The sequence below is a fragment of the Capricornis sumatraensis genome, chromosome 1, assembly GCF_032405125.1.
Source record: "Capricornis sumatraensis isolate serow.1 chromosome 1, serow.2, whole genome shotgun sequence".
Classification (NCBI taxonomy): Eukaryota; Metazoa; Chordata; class Mammalia; order Artiodactyla; family Bovidae; genus Capricornis; species Capricornis sumatraensis.
Genome location: NC_091069.1, coordinates 11,505,987 through 11,526,770, shown reverse-complemented (window position 1 = coordinate 11,526,770; position 20,784 = coordinate 11,505,987). Strand labels below are relative to the sequence as shown.

The 20,784-nt window shown below is 55.8% G+C and overlaps 1 protein-coding gene across 2 annotated transcripts in view; it reads left to right on the top strand.

The window, feature by feature from the left end:
* The window catches only part of NEK6 (NIMA related kinase 6), a 52,426-nt gene that overhangs the window by 9,664 nt on the left and 21,978 nt on the right, over positions 1-20,784 (top strand). For both annotated transcript variants that reach the window (XM_068991976.1, XM_068991899.1), the window contains exons 2-7: positions 907-1,025; positions 10,498-10,638; positions 12,028-12,090; positions 15,402-15,512; positions 19,394-19,502; positions 20,507-20,614. In XM_068991976.1, coding sequence (XP_068848077.1) covers positions 936-1,025; positions 10,498-10,638; positions 12,028-12,090; positions 15,402-15,512; positions 19,394-19,502; positions 20,507-20,614 — 622 coding nt within the window. In that variant the 5' untranslated portion in view covers positions 907-935. The remainder of the gene's footprint in view (positions 1-906; positions 1,026-10,497; positions 10,639-12,027; positions 12,091-15,401; positions 15,513-19,393; positions 19,503-20,506; positions 20,615-20,784) is intronic.

The window sequence follows — 20,784 nt, the reverse complement described above, 5'->3', positions numbered from 1 at the left end:
ATTTGCCTGCTCTGCACCCCGTCTTCCAGGTGTCCCTTGGGAGCCCGGGCCTGGCCCTGGACACCACAGTTTAGGTGCTGCAGAAATGCTGGTGCGTGAGTGGAGGGCTTTCCTCCTGAGGAGGAAAAGGGGCCAAACAGCCTCTTCTGTGTGCCTGGGCCTGGGTCCTGCCCAGGCCGTGCCTGTCTGCTGAGAGTGATGCTGAGATGGCCTTCAGCTCAGGCCTGGGCACGTGACGGGTGCTTCATCAGGGACAGCTACTGCGGTTACTGTGGCAATTGGTGGCTGGCCTCCTTGCCTGTCTTCTCTGAGGGGGCCTCTGATGTGGCAGCACCAGCTCTGGAGGTTGAGGGGGCTGCTCCCTTGTGCCAAGGGCTCTGCCCCTGCCTGGAGGTTTGTACAGGACTGTGAGTGGGACCCTCGGCCTTCCCAATGTCTGGAGTGCCAGGGCCCAGCAAGGACAGAGACGGGCAGTCCTTGATTTGAGACTTGCAGTCTGACTCAGGGTCGGTCTCTCCTGGCCACTAAGCTGCCAACCTGGGATTGTATGGGGTGAGAATAGGGGGTCAGGCATGGGGGACAGTGATGTGGAAAGAACAGGCTGTCCCATGTGGTGTTGAATGTGGTACCTCTCTTGCTGCCTGGCAGGCCACCTTTGGGCTTTTCCCGGCACAGAGCCTGCTTCCACCTCTATCCAGCAGGGCTAATCCTAGCAGCCTGGTCGGGACAGCGTAATGGAGGGAGATGTGTCACGTGGGCTGTCGAGCCCCAGTGCTACCACTTCCGAGCCACATCACCATGAGCAAGTTACTCGACAGCTCGGCCCCTCAGCCTGCACATTTGTGAAAGGGGACAAGTGAAGGAGCGCAGGCCTGTGTGTAAGAAAGCCCTCGTTTTCTGTTGCAGCCCGTGCCCTCGCGAGGCTGGCATGCAGGATGGCAGGACAGCCCAGCCACATGCCCCACGGAGGGAACCCGAACAACCTCTGCCACACCCTGGGGCCCGCGCACCCTCCTGACCCACAGGTAAGCCCTTCTCCGTCATCTGCAGTGCATCGGAGAGTCTCAGAGGATCACTGATCCCTGAGGCTGCTTCATCCTGGCCACGGGAGGAAGCCCCTCGGCAGCCCCCAGACACGTTGAATGCTTCCCGTGATGGCAGGGTCACCGCCTGACCATTCGGCCCTCCACCTGTCAGCCACACTCACAGATGCCCTCTGGGCTGGGACGCCAGGCCTTGGATCTGCCCCTGGGGTTTCCATGTGAATGCAAGGGCTTTATTTCAGAGGGATCAGCGCTGGTTAGGACAGACGTAGAGGGAGTCCTGGAGGCCTGGGCAGAGTGAGGGGTGCAGGGGAACAGGCGGAGCGCACCTGGGATCAGAATGTGCTTCCTGACTGAGCCGGACTCCTGCTTTCTGGTCTCAGCTGTGCTCTGGCCCTCCCCATAGCCTCTTTGTCTGGAGGCAGCAGAGTTTCAGGGACACTGGTTCCCTTCCACCTGCCCCACCCACCCTCTGTGTAGAACCTAGGAGAGCCAGGCAGCCTTTCGCAGCTTTTCAGAAAGTGGCTTCTGGGATTCTGGGCTGCCCGCACACCCCACACCTGTTACTTTGCACTTTTCCTTGGGGTGCCCTCCTCGACTCCTCCACCTCAGTCCAAATGCCGCTGCCCCTGAGGAGCCTTCCTGTTCCCCTCCCTGCTCTGTGCTGCGTCCAGACCTGAGCACAGGCGCTGGGTCAGGGCCACGATTGCATGCGCCGGGACACTGCCTCCCAGGCCGGCCTCCCTTCCTAGACAGAATCTTCTGGGTGGGGCTTCACCTGCCAGGTTTGTGAGCTGCGTGCATCCACCCAGGACACAGTCGTGTGCTAACAGATCCAGGTCTGCTTTTAAGGAGCACACAGCCTCACAGGAGAGAAAGACAAGAAAGGAAGCAGAAGAAACTGGGGGCCGTGGAACTCAACAAGGCATGTGGTCTAAACTAGGGGATCAGAGAGACCTCCTGGAGGCAGTGGCTTGCAAAGACCTGAAAGGGCACAAGGAGCTTGGCTGGACAGATTGGCCAGTGCCAGATGCTGTTGGGTGCTATGGGCAGCCCGGAGTGATGAAAAGTAATTGTTGAGGGTTGGCTTTTGTCCCGGGCCTATGAGACCTAAATCAGGAGGAGATTCAGAGAGAGCCACCTTCCTGAGTCTTGTTAGGATTGTCACAGCTTCTAACTGCCTAGTTCTGTTGGAAGACTTCAGGTGGACTGGTGTTTGACCTTCTTGGACAGGGTTGCCATGTACAGTTGTACAGGTTTTGCACTGCCTAAAGGTGCCTGGCCAAGGAGGCAAGGTAAGTCTGAAGTCCTTCTCCTGTACCTGAGCTCTCATTCAGCTGTGCTTCCTGGTGTGAGACTAATCAGTCCAAGGAAAGGTGCACCTCTGTAGATTCACACAGAGGTGACATGTGAAGTATAAACTGCATATATGTGGGCTCACAGGAGATCCACAGGCAACCATGCTGTTCATCCTACCCATCCCAGTCACTGGCTGGGATGTAGGGGCCCATTTTCACGGTGAAATGTGGGGAGGCAGGTCCCAGAAAACTGGGAAGCCTGTAGACACTGCTGGTCCAGGGTCCACCAGGACACCTCCCCAATGGCTGGGGGCAGCGGGCCTCCTCGGATAATGTAGCAATTTGTCATATTAAGTCATTCACTAACAATTGAGTCCCCCTTGATTAATCTCCCAGAATTAGCCAGTTGCATTTTGAGCAATTAGGGTTAATTACAGCCTCATTTGGCAGAGCAGAGAGGCCTGTAATTATTTCATGAACAAGGCAAGGAGGTGGTGGGCTGCGGTGGCGGCACCGTCCGGGTGTCTCTTTGCACATGTTGGAGTGGGTAATGACGTAGTTAAGTGTAATTAGATACGATTACTCAGCGTTGGCAAGTGGCTGGCGGGAAAGATGCCCCTGGTCCACCAGTATCTGGCCAGGTCTGTGGAACTGGGGCACAGCCACATTGATGCTGGGGCTGCTGCAGGGTGGGGCTGGAATGAAAAGAGTCAAGCGCTCTGTCTCCCCTCATCTCATAGAGCACTGGTATTTAAACACCGTCTGGGGAGAGATCATGGCTCGAATCTTGTCTGTTTCAGGACATAGAAACACCTCAAATTGATGGCACAGGCGTTTTCCTTTATGGCAGGAGGCACTGCTGTTTCCCTGAAGTCATCCTTAGAGAAAAGAGCCAGGCTGCATGATAGCAAGAATGCTGTGCTCTGGACCAGGCAGGATGTGGTTCCTCACTCCATTCCCTCACTAGCCAGGTGACATTGGGTAAATGACCTCTCTGAGCCTCAGTTTCTTCTTCTGTAAAATGGGGCCACAAAGAGAGTGAGATGGTATGTTTTAAACACCCAACATGGTATCCAGCATTGTGGGTGTCAAGGAAATGGTATGTGATTGATCTTGCTCTTATATTCTAAAAAGCATTTTAGTTTTCACAGCTCAAGAGCCCAGGGCTGGAAATATCCCCAGGGTAGGAAAAACAATTTAGTTAACATGCAAATTCTGACTTTTGTTAACCTTCTGTGTCCAAGGCTAGTGGTTTATTCATCTGAAGGAGCTTTCTAGCTCTGGGTGCTGTCAGCCTATGAAAATAAGTTTGCTGAACTGGGTAGAATTTTATGTGAAATTCATATAGACTTGGAGAAGCTGAACATGCTTGCTTTTATGGAGGTTTCAAATGAATGAATGAATGGAGTTGAGAAACAGAGCTTAAAATGCCCCTTTTTTGGTTTATGATTTTTACCGGTTTGCTTCAGAGCATTTTCATCAGGAAAGAAATGCAAGGCTGAGCTGACCCACTAAGAACCATATGAATTTCCAAGAAGGAGAAAGGTGTTCTTGTCTGAGAAAGCCCCAGTTAATGTGTCTTCCATTCTGGAAAGTCTTTGCAAACCTGCTTGGGACATGCCAAGTTCAGTTATATTCGTCACTGTTCGGAGAGAGGAATGTGTGTATGTTCAGGGGATGGGGACAGCTGTCGCTAGTTCTGCATGGCACCACAATCTTCATGAAAATCTTCCTAAAGTAATAATGGTAGATAAGATTTAATGATCAAATATTAATGGCCATTAAAATTCAAGAAGTGTTTGCCAAGTGTTATAAATTCAGCAAGTGCTTGTCTCCTTTCTGCCTCGGGTCTGCTGGGGAGCCCTACACATAAGTAGCTAAAGACCATGTAGAGGAAAGGCTCCCAGGGAGGGATGAACTGACGCAGAGAGAGCCTGGAGAGTGGGGTGGCTTGTTCTGCCCCGGGGAGCAGGATTGATAAGGAAAGCTCTAGAAGGGAGATGACGTGGGCTGATGATGATCAGGAGTTTGGGGTATGACAGGGAGAGGGGATGTTCAGGAAGAAGAAAGAACCCAAGCTGAAGGTGCAGGATCAGTCCGGTTAGATAAGCATTTAAATACCTGTGCTTAAGTAAGGTAGCACAGCAGGTGTTTATGAAAAGTCTGGAAACCACGCTGTCATTTGGCATTGTACCTGCAGCAAATGGGAAGCCCATTACGGATTTAAATTGACAGAGGGTTGGGGTTTTAGGTCCCTAGTAGCTGGTCACGAGTCAAGTGAAAATAGGAGGTCACATGAAGCTTTGACCTTAAATGGGCTGGACACGAGGAGGGAAGATTCCAGAGACTTGCAGCAGGGAGAAACCAAGTGCCCTCGGTAACTGAAGGGATGAGGGGGAGAGGGAGGTCGAGGACGTGGCCAGCCTGCTGGCGTGGGAGCTGATGCTCTTCAAGGTTTGTTTCCCTTCAAGTCTCTGCTTGTTAGTCGTTGGAGCCGATTCCAGATTCTCTCATCCGTGTGTTTAAGCTCAGCCTTCCCGGAGCTTGGTTCATGAGGCTTGTCCTGGGGGCGCCGCCACAGCCGAGATGATGTTAGGTTTTGTCATCAGGCATCTAGATGTTCGGGCGTCTTGCTCACCGTTCCCATGAGCCGATGGCACAGAGCTGAGTGTAGACAGACTTCCAAGTTGAGACAGTCTCGGTGGTGGTTGTACCTACGTTGCAATGCCTGGCACTTACCTCATTCCATCCTCCTACCAAGCCAGAGGAGGAGATCTTATTTAAAACTCCTCTCTGCAGGGGAGGAACTCGAGATGCGTGTAAGTTGTCCATCTTGCTATCGAAGGGAAAGCCAGCAGTGACTCCAAGTCCGGTGGCCACATAGAGCTCTTCTCGCCACTCGGGCTGCAGGAGGGGAGGCTGGCTTCAGGTACGAAATTACCCAGACCATGAAGAGCTGAGTGGGTCTGGCCTCATAAAGAGTCTGACAATATGGACTCTCTGTAAATCGCACCCTTCTTTTGTGCCAGGCAGATTTAAAACACATCGCTGTATACACATACACCGAATCCATTAGAAGTTCCCGGCACACAATGTCAGATGTCTTCAAAGGTGAAGTTCGTTTACAGGAAATGTCATTCTGATGAAGTGTGCTTTTTAAAATCGTAGAAGCGATTGCCTTAAAATTAATGATGCATTGCAAATATCAGGGAAAAAAGACCCATCCAGTGTAAAGATGATTAAAATTCAGGTCAGAAGTCTGACTTAGTCAGGCTAAATTTTTTAATGAGATTTCAGAAAATTAATTGGGCGGATGCATTTTTATTCTTTTAACATGTAATTTTATGCTCCTTTTTTTTTTTAAGGATTTGTCGATGGCTGAGGCTTACCATGGTTCAAACATTTTAAACTCAGATTAACACAGGGTGAAGGGCATTTGTGGCCTAATTTGATCTGACTTTGGAAAGAGAGCTGGGTTTCACCAAGCTGGGGTGGCAGTATCCTGGAGTGGTCCAAGACACCGGGTTCCCCTGCTGTTTATCTGATGTTGTCCTCCCATCTCTTGGGAGAGTGGGGTCAGGGCTAGAAGTGACTCAGGACCTTGGCCAGTGACCCCACCAGATTCCTCCTACTGCCCAAGGAGTTGTTCCCAGGGGTTCCTCCTCTCTCAGATCATGAGTGCCCCCTCTCAGGCCCACTGCCACCTCCCTGTCCCTCTACCCCATGTCTTCTACCTCTGGGGGAGAACTAAGGGGCTCCCACCATGGGGAAGGGGGATGGATAGTCAGAAATGGCCTCTGGTGCCCACAGCACAGCCTAGCAAGGGGGGCAAGCCCGTCATCTAGTTCTTTGTCCTTGGCAAATAGCCCTGGGTGACTGATGGAAGGACAGTCAACTCAGAGGCTGCAGGTACATCCATCTCATCCCTTTACTGTAGCCAGAGGATGTTGGGTAAATGACCTCTCTGAGCCTCAGTTTCCTCATATGTGAAATGGGGCTATGAAGACCTAGTTAAGTGAGATGGTGTTCTTTAAACACCCAGCGCCATGGGTGCTAAGGAAACGGGATATCATTGATCTTAGTCTTGCATTTTAAAATACATTTTACTTTTTACAGCTAGAGAACCCAGAGCTAGGAATATGCTCAGCACAGACCCTCGGTGGGATGGGAACGCAAGTGGTATTGATAACGCCAGCTGACAATTCCCTGTGTTTATTCCCTGGGCCAGGCTCCCACCTGCCTGGGCACTGTGCACACCCTGCCTTTGTTTCTCCCCAGCCCCTGGGAAGTACGTGCTGCATTCTCCAGACATTCTGCAATGCCAAACCAACAGTAACAATAACAAACATAGTAACACCAAATATGCAGCATTTCCTAAGTACCGGGCCCTCTTCTAAGCGTTCACTCATTAACTTATTTAACCCCCAACAGCCCTCTAGAGGGTTGTTGGACAACCCTCTTAAATAGGTCTTCATAGCCCCATTTCACAGATGAGGAAACTGAGGCTCAGTTTCCCAACATCCTCTGGCTACAGTAAAGGGGTGAGGTGGACGTACCTGCAGCCTCTGAGTTGACTGTCCTTTCATCAGTTACCCAGGGCTGTTTGCCAAGGACAAAGAACTAGATGACGGTTGGACAGATGATGGTTGTTCAACAGATCCCAGTTGGACAGATGAGGAAACTGAGGCCCAGAGGGCTCTCTGGAAAGAGGCAGAGCCAGGACTTGAACCCAGGCCTCCAGGCCCCAGTGTCAGCATTTCAGCAGACTGGGCCAGAGTGCTGTCACCTCTCTGCCACCCTGGGTCCTGGGGTTGTATTTTCCCTAGGAGGCAGAGTGGGGTCCCTGACATAACGGGACAGTAAGTATTAAATGAGCCGTTTTCAGAAAGGCCGTCAGGAGGGGTGACTGTCAGCCCCGCCGTCGTGTGGGCTGTTCGGGGCCAACCCTGTCTTTGCCCAGCAGCTTAGAGCTCCCAGACCCTCTTCTCCTGGAGGTCCTGGGGCTGGGTTTCTAACACCCCCATCATGGCCCACCTCTCTCCCCTGCAGGAACTTGCCGGGGGCCCACCCAGGAGGTGAGTGGCAGCAGGGAGAGGCCTGGCCTTTGGGGGCAAGAACTCAGTTCAGCAGTTCCTTTTCTGCTCCGACTCCCTGAGTTAAATTGGGGTCAGGACTCTGCTGGCTCAGGCAGCTGCACCCCCAGAAGCCCTGCATCCTGTAGTGAGCCCTGCCTGAGCAGGGGTCCCCTCAGGGACAGGGCCCTGTCCTGACCCCGGTGGGGGTGGCAGCAGCCCCCGAGCACCCTCACGCTGCACTGCCCCCTAGGTAACCTGCCCCCTCCTTGGAGCCTTCCTCTAATTAGGTTGGATGGGTTGTGATAGGAAATGCAAATCTGGGTCATCGCATATTCAGAAGTGCAAAGCGGTCAGCCAGGCTGGCTGGGAGGTCCCTATCCTTTGGGAGCTTGGACCACATGGCCTCTGGGGAACGTCCTTGAGGTGGGTGGAAAGTGCCAGGGACTCTGGCCACTCATCACTCCGCGTTGGCAGAAGTAGGATCCTTAGAGAGCATGCCCTCCAGACCCTCACGGTCCCCAGGGAAACAGGTGGGGCAGAGAGACCCTGCCCCATGTCGCCGGGCAGCATGCCTGGCTTTCCGTCATCCGGGAGTTCAAGTCCCAGCTCCCATTGCCTGGCTGTGCCTCAGTGTCCTTAATCATAAAGTGGGATCGATAAGCCTCGTTTTACAAGCTGTTAGGGGACTTCAGTCGTTAAGCCTGTCTGATCACCTAGGACACCAGCAGAGGCATGGTTGGCGCCTAACACGCGAGACGGCGTGGCGCTGTCGCCCTGACCACGTCTGGCTCCTCCAGGGGCCCAGAGCGTTGCCTTCTTCTAGGGGGTGTGGTTTCCGCTGTGCCCACAGAAGTGACAGTGGCTGGGTCACAGACTCCCTTGTACTCCCGGCTATTTTGAGTGCATTTCGTTGTGTCCTTTGATACACGTGCCCTGAGCACTTGCTTGGCAAGTCAGAGCCCCAGTTCAGGGGGCACAGAGGGGACTAACGCGGAGGCCCATGGTGGGGGCACAGGTGAGGCTTAGGTGGCTGAAGCTGGGAGGCCTGACTAGTCACAGGGTCTTGACGGGAAAGCAGAGTTGGGTGGTAACATGTACAGGGTGAAGGGAGTATCCTGTCCTGGTTCAGATCCCCGGTGTTACTCACGGTACGGTCTGGAGCCTCCCCTCTGAGGCTGTTTCCTGAAATGGAGTCACAGTGATGTCTGCTCACAGGGTCCTGGGAAGCTATGCGCATGGTGCCTGGCACGTAGTACCTGCTTAGTAAACGCATGCTCGCTCCTCTGAGGTGAACGCTGGGTGTGCATGTAGGTCCATTGCTGAGACTAAAGAGCTTACCTGGCAGAGACTGGCAGGTGGTGGATGAGAGCACCGTCTTCCTCCTCCACCAGCCCACCCCCCTGCTCAGGTCCCCAGGCAGAATGTCTTAAAATCTCCCATCACGGGAGGTAATTATGCCTGGAGACTTGAGTCAGGGTGGGCCCAGCGATGGCGAGCTGCAAAGCTGAGTTCCATCTCTCAGTCCTGGCAAGAAGGTGCCTGTTAGAATTTCCTTGGTGCAGAGCTGGGCCATGGCAGGTGCAGAGGTGGGGAGTAGCCGCTCAGGCCCCAATCCTCCAACCCCGACCTCCTCATTCCTGCCCCGCCCAAGCCTGTCCATAACATGGCTGCAACCGGTAAGCACTTACTGTGTGCACGGCTTAGCAATCTTGCCGAATTCTCTTAGCCACCCTACTTCTACCCTATGGACAGGAAGCCAAGGCTCAGGGTGGCTTGTGTAACCACCAAGGTCACCAGCCAGTGACCCAGGCTGACGGGCTCCACAGCCAGTCACACGGGGGTTCCCAGGGCTCCTCCAGGAATGACTGGTCTGCTCTTGGCATTCCTGGTGGGGAGAGTTCCAGAACACAGCACAGGGGAACTCCTGACCTTCGGCCCCTCAGAGGCACTGGCCAAACTCTGGAAGAGGCGTTTCCACTTCTGAAAATACAGCGGCTTGCCCTGCTGTGGCAGGTGTTGGGGGGGCCGGGGGCCCTCTGGCTTTCTTGCCCCACCCCTGTTCCCCTGATGGAACTCTGCACACCTTTCTGCACACCTACTGTGTGCAAGTCACCCAGCAGCAACAGAGACCCCATCTTCATGTCACCACCCAGTGGGGAGGGTCCCCAGTGGATGTGATTCCCCCACCTGAGAGTGGGGGTGTAGCAGGAGGGAGGGCCCACCCTGCCAGGCTGTCGTGCGGCTCCCTCTGCCCTTCCCCCCGCCCCCTTCTAGGGCCCAGCAGTGGCTCCCCCTCCTCTCCTCTTCCTGAGACCACCTTTGCAGTTGTGTTTTGGGCAGAGGGTGGACCTGGCCACTGTGCCTCATCTGTTTGGCTCCATCCTGGGCAGGTCCTGCAGCTTAATCATTGCCTTCAGTGCTGACCCCTGGAGAGTCATCACGGTGCCCAGATTCTTCATGTTGCCATAAAGGGGACAGTTTATCCAAAGAATGGGCTCCGAATGGCAGGCTGCGGGTTTAACCTGTGTATTCCCATCTCTGCGGTGGGAAAGCTACCCTGGGAGGGGAGGTTGCTGCTTCATGGGGTGACTTGAAGGACAAGGGTTGGGGGTGTGTCCTGGAGCCCTGGGGCTGACAGGACCCCGCAGAGCCTCCCTCCCCTCGGCGGTGTGGCTTTGCTAGTTGCTGCCTTAGATGTTTATTGCACCTGCTCTGCTGGTCGGCTCCAGCAGGGACAGAAAGCGTTCAGGAGTGACCAAGGCAGACGAGGCCCTGGTCCACGAGAGTGGAGACAGAAACGAACAAAGAACAAGTGATCCGATACTGAGGGATGGAGACAAGAGTGTGGAGGAGCCCAGATCTGCAGAGGGGCATCGTCGGGATCAAAGGGAGATGGTGTGGAGAGCGCCAAGGGGCGAGGGGGCCTCTGATAGTGAGGGGGCGATCAGGGTCCCTCCTTCACCCTGAAAGGGTGTTGCCAGGGCTGGGGAAGGGGTAGTGCCGCCCCCCAAACCCCACCCCAGGTCTCAGCCCTCCACTCCACCTGGCTGGTCACTGATGCCCTCTGTCCTTCCCCTCCAGAGGCACCCCACGGCCCTGTCTTTTCGCTGCTCACTGGCCGACTTCCAGATCGAGAAGAAGATTGGCCGAGGGCAATTCAGTGAGGTGTACAAGGCCACCTGCTTGCTGGACAGGAAGACAGTGGCTCTGAAGAAGGTGCAGGTGAGCCGACAGCACCGTGGGGTCAGAACTACACAGCAGGAGCCGGCTGGTGGCTGATCAGTGTGGCCCTGGGCTAGTCCTGCCACTCCCCTGCAGAAAACCCGGGATACTGGCACTCTCCTCACTCACGGGGCTGTGGAAGAATCAGGCGGCCTGGTCTTTGCGAAAGCTCCCTGTGAACCATAAAGGAAAACAAGGACGAGCACATGCTGAGTGCCTGCTGTATACTGCGTTATGCTGGAGCTCACAGAATCTTGACAGCGGCTTTGTGGGTTGGGGATTATCACCCCATTTTTCGGAGGAGGAAAACTGCAGACACATGAATAACTTACCAGGGCTGGTGGGGGAAACTAAGTGGGAGCTGAGGCTCAGATCTGCAGCCAACTGACCCTCTCTGGTAGCTCTGGGCTACTGCCCAACCTCTGAGTCCCTTCTAATCGGAGGAGTGGGGTCAGGCAGATGTATTCTATGCAGCAAAGCTCAAGGAGAAAGCTGCTCGTGAGAGCCTTTGGGCCCCTCTGAATGGCTCTTTTCTGCAGGAAATGGCCTTGAGTCCTCCAGCAGGGCTTCCACAGCCCCTCGACTTGCTCATTTACCTTAAAGAATGAGATTAACCGGCTGGGCAGAGGAGGCCCAGCAGAGGGAAGGCAGTTCAGACACAGTCACGAGGTGGGGAGACGGGCGAAGAAGCCCCGCCTGGAGCCGGACAGCGTGATTCTGTCCTTGCGGATCTGGGTGCTGCACACGTGGCCTGGGATGGCCGGAGGGGACACGGGCTGCTCGGTTCAGAAAAGGCCCGTGTTCTGCGTTTGTCTGCCAGGGACGGGCTCACCCGGGTTCTCTCTGTATTGGTTTTTAGTGCTGGGATGGGTTCTGCAGTGGGGCGGCTGTAGTGTCGCCCTCTGGTTTGTTCTCTTTAAGTTAGGATGTGCTGGGAGGCCCCACGTGGAGTGAACACAGGTCCTGGGGGCCATCAGGAGGTGCATGCTACACCCTTTCTTCTAACTTGGTCCACATGACTGCCCAGTGAGGTCAGGCTGTTGGCCCTATTTATAGACGTGAAGACTGAGGCTCCAAGGGTATCTCCTGTCCTACCCCTTATCGGTGCACGACCTTAGCAAGTCACAGGACTTCTCTGGACCTCAGTCTCCTCCTCTGTAAGTTGGCCGCAGTAACCCCTGCCTCATAGGAGCTGCTGAGATGATTCGGTGGGAATTGGTCAGCACAGCGCCTGGCACGTGATGGGCACCTAGTTATCCGAACCATTGTCCTAAGGGTTCCCTCTGCAAGGAGGCGTGAGAACCCAGATTGGGGTCCCGGGCGTTGTGCTCCCTCTGGGGCTCTGGGTGCTGGTTTTAACCACTCTTTCTCTGTCTTCTCTCACTCAAGATATTTGAGATGATGGATGCCAAGGCCAGGCAGGACTGTGTCAAGGAGATCGGCCTCCTGAAGGTGAGTGCCCTGGGCCGAGCAGGAGCCTCACGCTTCCTTGGGCCAGGCTGGGCCATGTCGTGACCATCACAGCCCCTTAGCCCTTTAAATTCAGAAACAACGTATTTTGGAGGAGGGCAGTGGCTGGTTTGTCCTCCTGTGGCTGAGTGGGGACCCCACCTCACCTCTGCCCAGTCCGCGGCGCCCCCAGACTGGCTGTCCGTGCCCCTTGCGGATCTGGATGTGGCGGCCGTGGACCAGGCTGTTGGGGAAGGAGCGGAGGTGGGCCTTGGGTCCAACTGCGGTCTGTCTGTCTGTCTCCCTGTCGGTCTCATCACATCTTTGCTCTCAGCCTTGTGCCCTTGTTTTTCTACGCAGAGGCACACACATCTGAATATTCAGCCAGGTGTGTTCTCTTCTTCTCTCCCATTCTTGTGCATCCAGGAGATGCTCTATGCCAGGGAGACAGAGCCGAGCCAGTCTGGGGCACTGGGCAGAATTAACAGCCAAGCACAGGGCCCCAGGTTCTGGGAGCTAGAGGGGCTTGGGGCCCCTGAGTTGCCCACCTTTTGGACTCTAGCCAGGCCTCCAACAGAGAGGAGGCAGGATGCACAGCTGGGGATGGGTCCCCCGGGAGTAGCTGGTGTGCCTGCCCCTCTGTGGGCAGAAGTCCTCGGTTCCACCAGAGCTGGACAGGGTTGTGTGAAGGACAGACCTGCGGGGCCTGTCCAGGGCAAGGGATGGTGGTGGTGGATGGTGTCTATGGTCATCCTTTCCACCTTCCTGCTGGCTTCCCCTCCGGTCTCCTGAGAGTCAGAGATAACAGAACTTTCTGGACTAGACCTATTTCCCTGGTCTAGGGGTGGCTCTCCCTGGGGCTCTGCCCTCCTCCCCAGGTTCAGGATTCCACCTGAGAATTAGGAGGTGATGGAGGAGAAAAAAAGGGATGGGCTTTGGAGGCCCAGGATCCTGGATTCAAATGCTGATGTCTTTGTTTACAAGCTGTGTGACCTTAAGCATATGACTTAACCTCCCTGAGCCTCAGTTTGCCCATCAGCTCAATGGAGAGAATGCCGGCCTCACAGGATATGGGCAGATAGAGAGAATTAAATAAAATAGTATCGGGGGAGTTCCCTGCTGGCCTAGTGGTTAGGATTCCAGGACTTCCTTTCCGTGAACTGGATTCAGTCTCTGGCTGAGGAACTGAGATCCTGCAAGCAGTGTGGCATGGCCAAAAAATAAACCAATGAAAAAATTTTTAAAATAAAATAGTGTCTGAAGAGGGCCTGGCACAGGAGAGCACACAGTCAGCACTGAGTTGGTGTCCTGTCTCCCCACATAGAGAGCAAGCTTGCTTGGCAGCTTCCTGTAAAGTGGGGCTACTGGTACCGTCAACCATGGCACCCGCCACCCCACCGCCCCACCGCCCAGGGATTCCCAGGCAGGAGGGAGAACAGACAGGCGGCAGATGGTGACCATCGGGTGACGCTGGCAGACGCAAGGGCCCCGGGGAAGTCGTGCAGCGCCCAGGGCCTGCTCTCAGAATCTGGAAGGCTGAGACGGGCCTGCTGCAGGAGCCATGGCAGCATGGATGGGCGTGCAGGTCACGGTGGACTCGAATGCCACATTCAGGATGTGAGACTTGAATGTGGGGACAAGAGTGGGGCCCCGCAGTGGCTGAGCGTGAGGTGTCGTGGCCATATGGGAGTTGTGGATGCTCGCTGGGGTGGCCCTTGGCTGTGATGGGTCCCAAGGGGGAGCCTAGAGGCTTGTAGGGAGGTATCCTTAACTCCAGCCATCACAGATCCTAAAATACTCTTCAGATAACATTTTGAAAGTTTTACTAAACGGTTAATTTTGGACCCAGTTGTGATCCCTGAAACTCTGATTCCCCAGCCCTGGGGAGTAGCTGTCTGGATCACACACCCCTGTCTCCCTACTCGTGGCCAAGAACACACGTGTGTTGCTCACGTGAGTAAGGGATTGTACACGTGTGCACACCGAGCCAGCCTGTTTGGTTCTTGGGCTCAGAACTGAGTGACCACAGCCTCTTTGGTGAGGCAGGTGGCGTGACCCGGGCCTGCCTGGTGCGGGGTCTCTGACCCGCCCCCAGGCTGCAGTGCCACTGAGCGTGGTCAGCTGTGGGCTTCGCAGGCAGATACACCCCTTGCTCACTAGCTCTGGGGCCGTGGGTAAGCTGCTGACTACCTGGGGCCTTGGTTTTCTCATCTGTCTAAGGGGTTGATGACGAGAGTGCTGTCTTCAGAGGTGTGGTCGTGGAATTAGTGAGAAGATGCATTGGAAGGACTCAGTGTAGCATCTGGTCAGAAGCAGCCCCCATTGCCATGGTTATAACTTCTGCCACCAGGCCAGACCCTTTGCAGAACGTGACCCACCTCTCCAGCCTGCCTGTGGGAAGTCAACAGGATGTGCCAAGGCACGGGGTGTTTCCTACAAAACAGAAAGAAGCACGGTCCTTAGAGGGGCCACTGGGCGGCATCATTCATGCTGTTCATGCCACGACCAGTGAGAGGCCGCCAGGAGGGGCGGAACAGTGGCGCAGCATAAATACATGCCCCTCACATAGCACCTTCTGGGCCTTTGGAAAAACGTGCTTTCAAGTGGCCTCTGGGTGGGACCCCCGCTGGGCAGGCTGACCATGCTGTGGCAGAATATTTGAGTCCCTCTGCCTTCCCTAGATCCTGGGGTCATTTCAGTATAGTTTCAGTTATAAGGAACGCCAGGGTCTCCTGTCAGCCGAGCAGGGGCTGACTTCCGGCCAGTGGGGCGCAGTCCTATCCGACAATCACACGGGCCACGGTGGTCAGGCCAGAATCAGGGCTTCATTACTGAGCACCGTGCTCAGGGCAGCTCTCACACCAGGAATGATGTTTTCTCAAGATTTCACAAAGGGTGGGTCAGAAATTGAGAAAGTGGGAAGGAAGAAGGAAGGAGGTGGACACTTCCAAGTATTCCAGGACCACTGAGTACGGAGGTGGAGTGGTGGGGGCCTGGCCCTACCCTGGAGGGGCCTGGGTGGTGCTGATGATGAAGAGGAGGAGGGAGAAAAGGGTCATTTCCACAGTGTCTGTTGAGTCTTAGCTGCAAGTGGTCACCATGTAGATATTTCAGGGGTATCAGCCCATGTAATCTTCACAGCTTCTCTGCAAAAGATTATGCCCATTTTACAGAGGGGGACACTGAGGCTCAGGGATGCAAAATGGCTTTCCCAGTGTCACCCAGGTCTGCAGGCCATTGCCCCCAGGTACTCGCCTCTCCAACTGTATCATCTCTCACTGGCTCCATTTCCCTCTTTTTCTCTCTTTGGGCAGCAACTGAACCATCCAAACATCATCAAGTATTTGGACTCATTCATTGAGGACAATGAGCTGAACATTGTGCTGGAGCTGGCGGATGCGGGAGACCTATCACAGATGATCAAGGTGAGGGTGCCTGGCGGGAGAGCTGGGTCTCGGGGGACTGCCCAGGTCAGGTTTCCCCCCACCTCAGCCCAGATCCCCCAGTGCTCTGGCCTCAGGCAGAGGCAGCCACTCATCAAGCCCTTGCTGATGCCCAGAGGCCTCAGTTATGGTCCCATCCACATTTGCTGGGAGAGGGTCAGCCACGGGCAGAAAAGACCCATCTGTGGTCCCTCACCACCCCAGCCCACCCATGGGCTCATGCCACTTTTGCCTCGCAGAAGGGATGAGGTATAACCCCCTGAAGGTCAGACCCCGGGTCTCAGACTCTGGTAAAGTGTCTTCTGCCTCATTTTATAGACGGGAAAACTAAGCCCAGAGAGGCTGGAAGAGTTACCTGAGGATCCCCAGCAACATGGGGACAGGCCCGTGCCTGTGGCCCAGGTCTCTGCTTCCAGTGGCCCTCTGATGGCATCATCCCCAGGGGACCTTCCTGCGCCCCTCACCCCTTGAGAGACATCTTCCTTCCCATATAATGGGCGAGGTCAGGGATCTCAGAGATTCTAAGCAACCTGCCAAGTCCCACAGCAGCCCCCAGACTGCCCGTTCACACTCCTGCCTTGAGCCCAGGACTGGGTCCACCTGAGCCTGGACACGGGGACCATCACAGCCCCACCGATGGGGCACCCACTGCAGGCCACAGCCGTGCTGAGCATCTGCCTCACTCACTGAGTCCATACTATCCTTAAATAGCGAGGCTCAGAGAGGTTTTGTCACCTGCCTGCGGTAGCACAGTGTCTAAGTGGGATCCCTGGGCCAGCGTGCTCAGCTGCACTCACCCCTCCTCCCTCAAGGTCCTCACTCCCTGGCTGTCTGGACCCTCATCCACAGACCGTGTTGGTGGGCCTGCATCGCTCCTCCCCTGAGCCCAGTCTGTCCCTGAGCCGGGCTGGGCCATGCTCGAGCCCCCACTCTGCTCCCAGCCATACTTGCAGACGGTCATAGACGCTGCGTTTTTCCCACCAGGCACTAGGGATTGAATGATTGCTCGGTACCTGCTCTTCTGAAATTTGGCTCCTAGGAATACGGGCGTCTCTGGGAAGCAGCATTACTTGAGCTGTTATCACCTGCTTTTATACTTTCGTTGACATATTAATGCGTTTGCAGGGATGTTAATCTCCACGCAGATCCCTGGTGGGAACAGATGTGCTGTATCACATCTCACTTCTCCCCCACTCCCCCCACTTTTTTCTCCTTCCTGTGTCATTCTCTCACTGAACACCATGCATCCAGACCCACTCTGTGCCCACCCCCATGCTGCTGGCCTAGGCACGGCCCTCAGGGAGCGCGCCTTCTGATGGGAGAGCAGAGCCATGAACGAGCAGTCACGCACAGCCATGAACAAGCCAAGTTCAGGGTCTGTGGGAACCATGGAAGGCTTCCTGGAGGAGGTAACACGTTAGCAGGGAAGGCTTCCTGGAGGAAGTGACACATTAGCAGAGACCTGAGGGGAGACCTGCAAGCCTAGAGGCAGAACAGCTTGTGCCAGAGCCCAGAGGGATGGAAGCCCAGGGTCCACAAAGCACTTTGTCTGGTCAGGGTGCTGCACCCTGTCAGCCCCCATGGTCCTCAAACCCCCTCCCTCACAGCCTCTCAGCTCATGGAGGGGGCTGGAGTCAGACAGTGGGGAGTTGGGGGTGCTGGGCAAATTATAGATCCCTCCCCTACCTGAACCTCAGTTTCCACTGCAGTTGTGGGGGCCTCATCAGGGAGGGCCGCTCGGGAGCTGCAGGGCCTGGATGCAAGCTCCTTCCATCCAGGAGAGACAGGAGGGAGGTGTGGTGGCATCCAGCATCCTTTGCACCTGGCCTGGGGTGGTGCCTCCCCTCACCCCAACTTCCCCTGGGCCAACCTTGACCCAGGGTTCAAGTCGGTTACTCACACCCTTGGTTTCTAGGGCGGTGGCCCAGCTTCCAGGTGCTTCAGGCCCTCCTGTCTCAGGAGCCCTCCTCCTTACACGGCCTGGCACCTCCCTCCCTCTGTCAAGGGCCCCTCACCCTCCCCTTCCCCTGCTGAGTCTGTGGCCCTGCAGGCAGAGCAGCTCAGACAGGCAAGGCAAGGGAGTAGGAAGACCCTGGGCCCAGGGTCAGACACACCTGCGGGATGACCTGGGCAGCTCCCTGTACCTCAGTTTCCCATCTGTAATGCACCCAGCACAGTGCTCGGGGCCTGGGAGCAGCTGTTCTCTGGCCTTTCCTGCTCCCTAGCTGCCTCCGGCTTTTGGAGGGAATGGGGCCCTAGGCAGGGCTCAGCCTGGGGCCACACTGAGTCCTGGCCTGACAGGGAGGTGGCTGGCCTGCAGACCCTCTGTCCCAAGGGCCCCCAGCCTCCAGAACCAAGCAGCACCGCCAGGGCCGTGTGCTGGCGTTATTTACGATGGATGGTGAAGCCGGAGCTGCTGCCACCCCAGAACCCACCAGAGACTCCGCGCCTTCCTGCTAAATGTCACCCACACCAATAGGACGTGACATTTAGAAAATCACCACGCACAGCCGCGCACATCCCCATTTAAATGCTATAATGAGGATTAGCTAACATTAGGGCACAAATAACACTGTAGCACGGCCCACTACGGAGGCCTGAGGTGGTCCTGGGGGAGCTCTGTGCTGGGAGCCAGGGGCAGCTGACGCGTGAGGTCCCCTCCCAGAATGGAGCCTTAGGAGAGCCTCCTGGGGCTTTAGAGCCAGTCCAGGGGCTTCCCACTATGACTGTACCAAGGTTGGAGGTGTCCACATCCGGTCCCAGCTCTGCCGCCCCTGCTGGATGACCCTGGGCAAGTTCCTGAACCTCTCTGACCTTGGGCCTTCATCAGGTGGTTACTGGTACCATTAGAAGTGGGTTAAGAGCTTGGGCTTCCCAGGTTGAGCTGTTGTAACTCTGCCCCTTACTGCTCCTGTGTGGCCCTCAGTTTCCCCATCTGTGAGATGGGTGCAGCCATCACTGTGGAGCCCAGCACAGAGGCTGCACATGGCAGGTGCTTAGCAGAGGTTAGCTCAGGTCCCGCCTCCTGCCTCAGGCTGCGAGTGTGTCCTGGGTCTTCCCTGTGCTGGTGTGGCTGCCCTGACATGTGTACCAAGTCTTCACCTCTAGCTGCTTTGGAAAAAGATGGTTGCTTTAAGTGAACAAAAACTAAGTTCCACATGACGGGTGGGTGAATTACGTCCCCGACCCCTACGGGCCTGGCCCATAGGAGCTCCCCCTGGAGGGATGCTGATTGAACAGTGGATGAGGGCATGTTCCTGGCTGATTGAGCTTTCAGGACCTTTGGTTACTTACAGATCACTCAGTGCAGCCTGGGTAGGTTTTGGGTTTTAGGCTTTTGTTTTTTTTACTTTTTTTTTCTGGAGTGTTAAGTATGATTTTCCAGGCAACAAAATAGGTTGTGCCTGTTGAAACTGGAAGGTCCATTCCAGACTGTCAAGCCCGCTTCCTGGAGGTCATTGCCACGCTTGTTCATGGTTACATGTGCTGGCTCCCAGGAAGGGAGCTGAGATTTAACCACCAAGCAGGTCTTGGGTGCCCCCATCCTGGGCTGGGCCAGGCCCAGGGCAGAGAGCCCACACCAGTCACTCCTGCAAGGAACTAATCCCTGTCGGGCAGTGTGGGAGGAAATGGACTTGTGTCCAGGAGACTCTAGGTAAAGGGTCATAGAGAGCAGCCTTCAAGATGTGATCCCAGCATCGCTTCAGAGAAGCCGTCAGGACATCCCCTCTGGCCAGGCCGGCCCCGCCTTCAGGGAGCCTGGTGCTGAGGGTGGACACGTGACCCCTGGAGCTGGGACCCTACAGCGGCCCTCCCAGGCCCGTCACCCGAGCCTGTCCGTGTGTCTGTCTCCCCCTCCGCAGTACTTCAAGAAGCAGAAGCGGCTTATCCCGGAGAGGACCGTGTGGAAGTACTTCGTGCAGCTCTGCAGCGCCGTGGAGCACATGCACTCCCGCCGGGTCATGCACCGCGGTACGTGCCAGGGGCCACGGGACACAGCCTTCCCCTAGGCTGCTCGGAACAGCCTGAGGAGGGCGCCCGCCTTGTATCCCCAGCCGGTGGGTGGCCAGCTTCTCGCCTGTCCTTACAGCGTCAGAGAATGGGAGTGGGCGACCTCAGACTTGACGGCACCCTGGACCTTGTGCCCTTGTCAGGGGCCTCCACAAGGTGAGAGCGGCAAGTGCCATGTAGTTGCAGGAACCTCAGAAACAGGGGCCATGCTCAACACATAATCTCCAGTCCCCGAAACCAGCCCGGAGCCAGCAAGAGGGGCTGCAGCGAGGGTAGGTTGGGTGGAGAGCCTGGCAGGGAAGTCATGGCTAGTTCCGGTACTGCCGCCAGCTCTGCCTGGGAGGGCAGGAAATCATCCCGGAAAAGGGAACCTTTCATCTGGGCTTTGAAGTCTTAGTAGGAGTTGGCTGGACAGAGGAGATGAGTGTTTCGAAGAGCTGACATCATCCTAGACTGTGAGCAAAGGGCCTGCTGGTGCCTGGCAGAGCGCTGTGTGCTTTAGCTAGATGCCTTTACTCCTTCCTCCGTTTGCTCATTTTGCCCGCGTTGATCAGTGTCTGCTGTGTGTGAGGCACTGCCTGGTGACTGGGGAACAGCACAGGTTACCTCCCTGAGTGCCTCCTTCATCTGTTATACAGACCTGCATAGCGTACCCACTCTGCTGAAAAAGAAGAAACAAGAGAACAAAAATCCCTGCACTCCTAGACCTCACAGCAGCCCTGAGCTGTAGTGAAGTTAGATCCATCTTACAGATGAGGAAACTGAGGTTACGTTTCTCAAAGTCCCGCAGCTGGGCAGAGACAGGGCCAGGGCCTTGCCCTGAGAGAGCAGGACTGGGGATTAAACCCATCACCTGAAGGGCCCCACTCTCTGCCCACCCCCAGGCCTCCTCCTCCCTTCTTCCCCTCACCACCAGGCAGCCTCACCACAGACCCCACACCAACCCCCCTCTCCTTCCCCTGCAGACATCAAGCCTGCCAACGTGTTCATCACGGCCACGGGCATCGTGAAGCTGGGCGACCTCGGCCTGGGCCGCTTCTTCAGCTCAGAGACCACCGCGGCCCACTCCCTAGGTAAGGACAGGCCATTCACACCCCAGCAACCCCCAAAGTCCTGGATGACGTGGAGAGGTGCGAACCCTGTCCCCGGGGTGCCTTTGGTTAGAACCTCAGACATTCTTCTTCAGAATGGTGGCCAGAGGGGAGTAAACCCAAGGACTGGAGGAGCCCAGGATGCGACCACC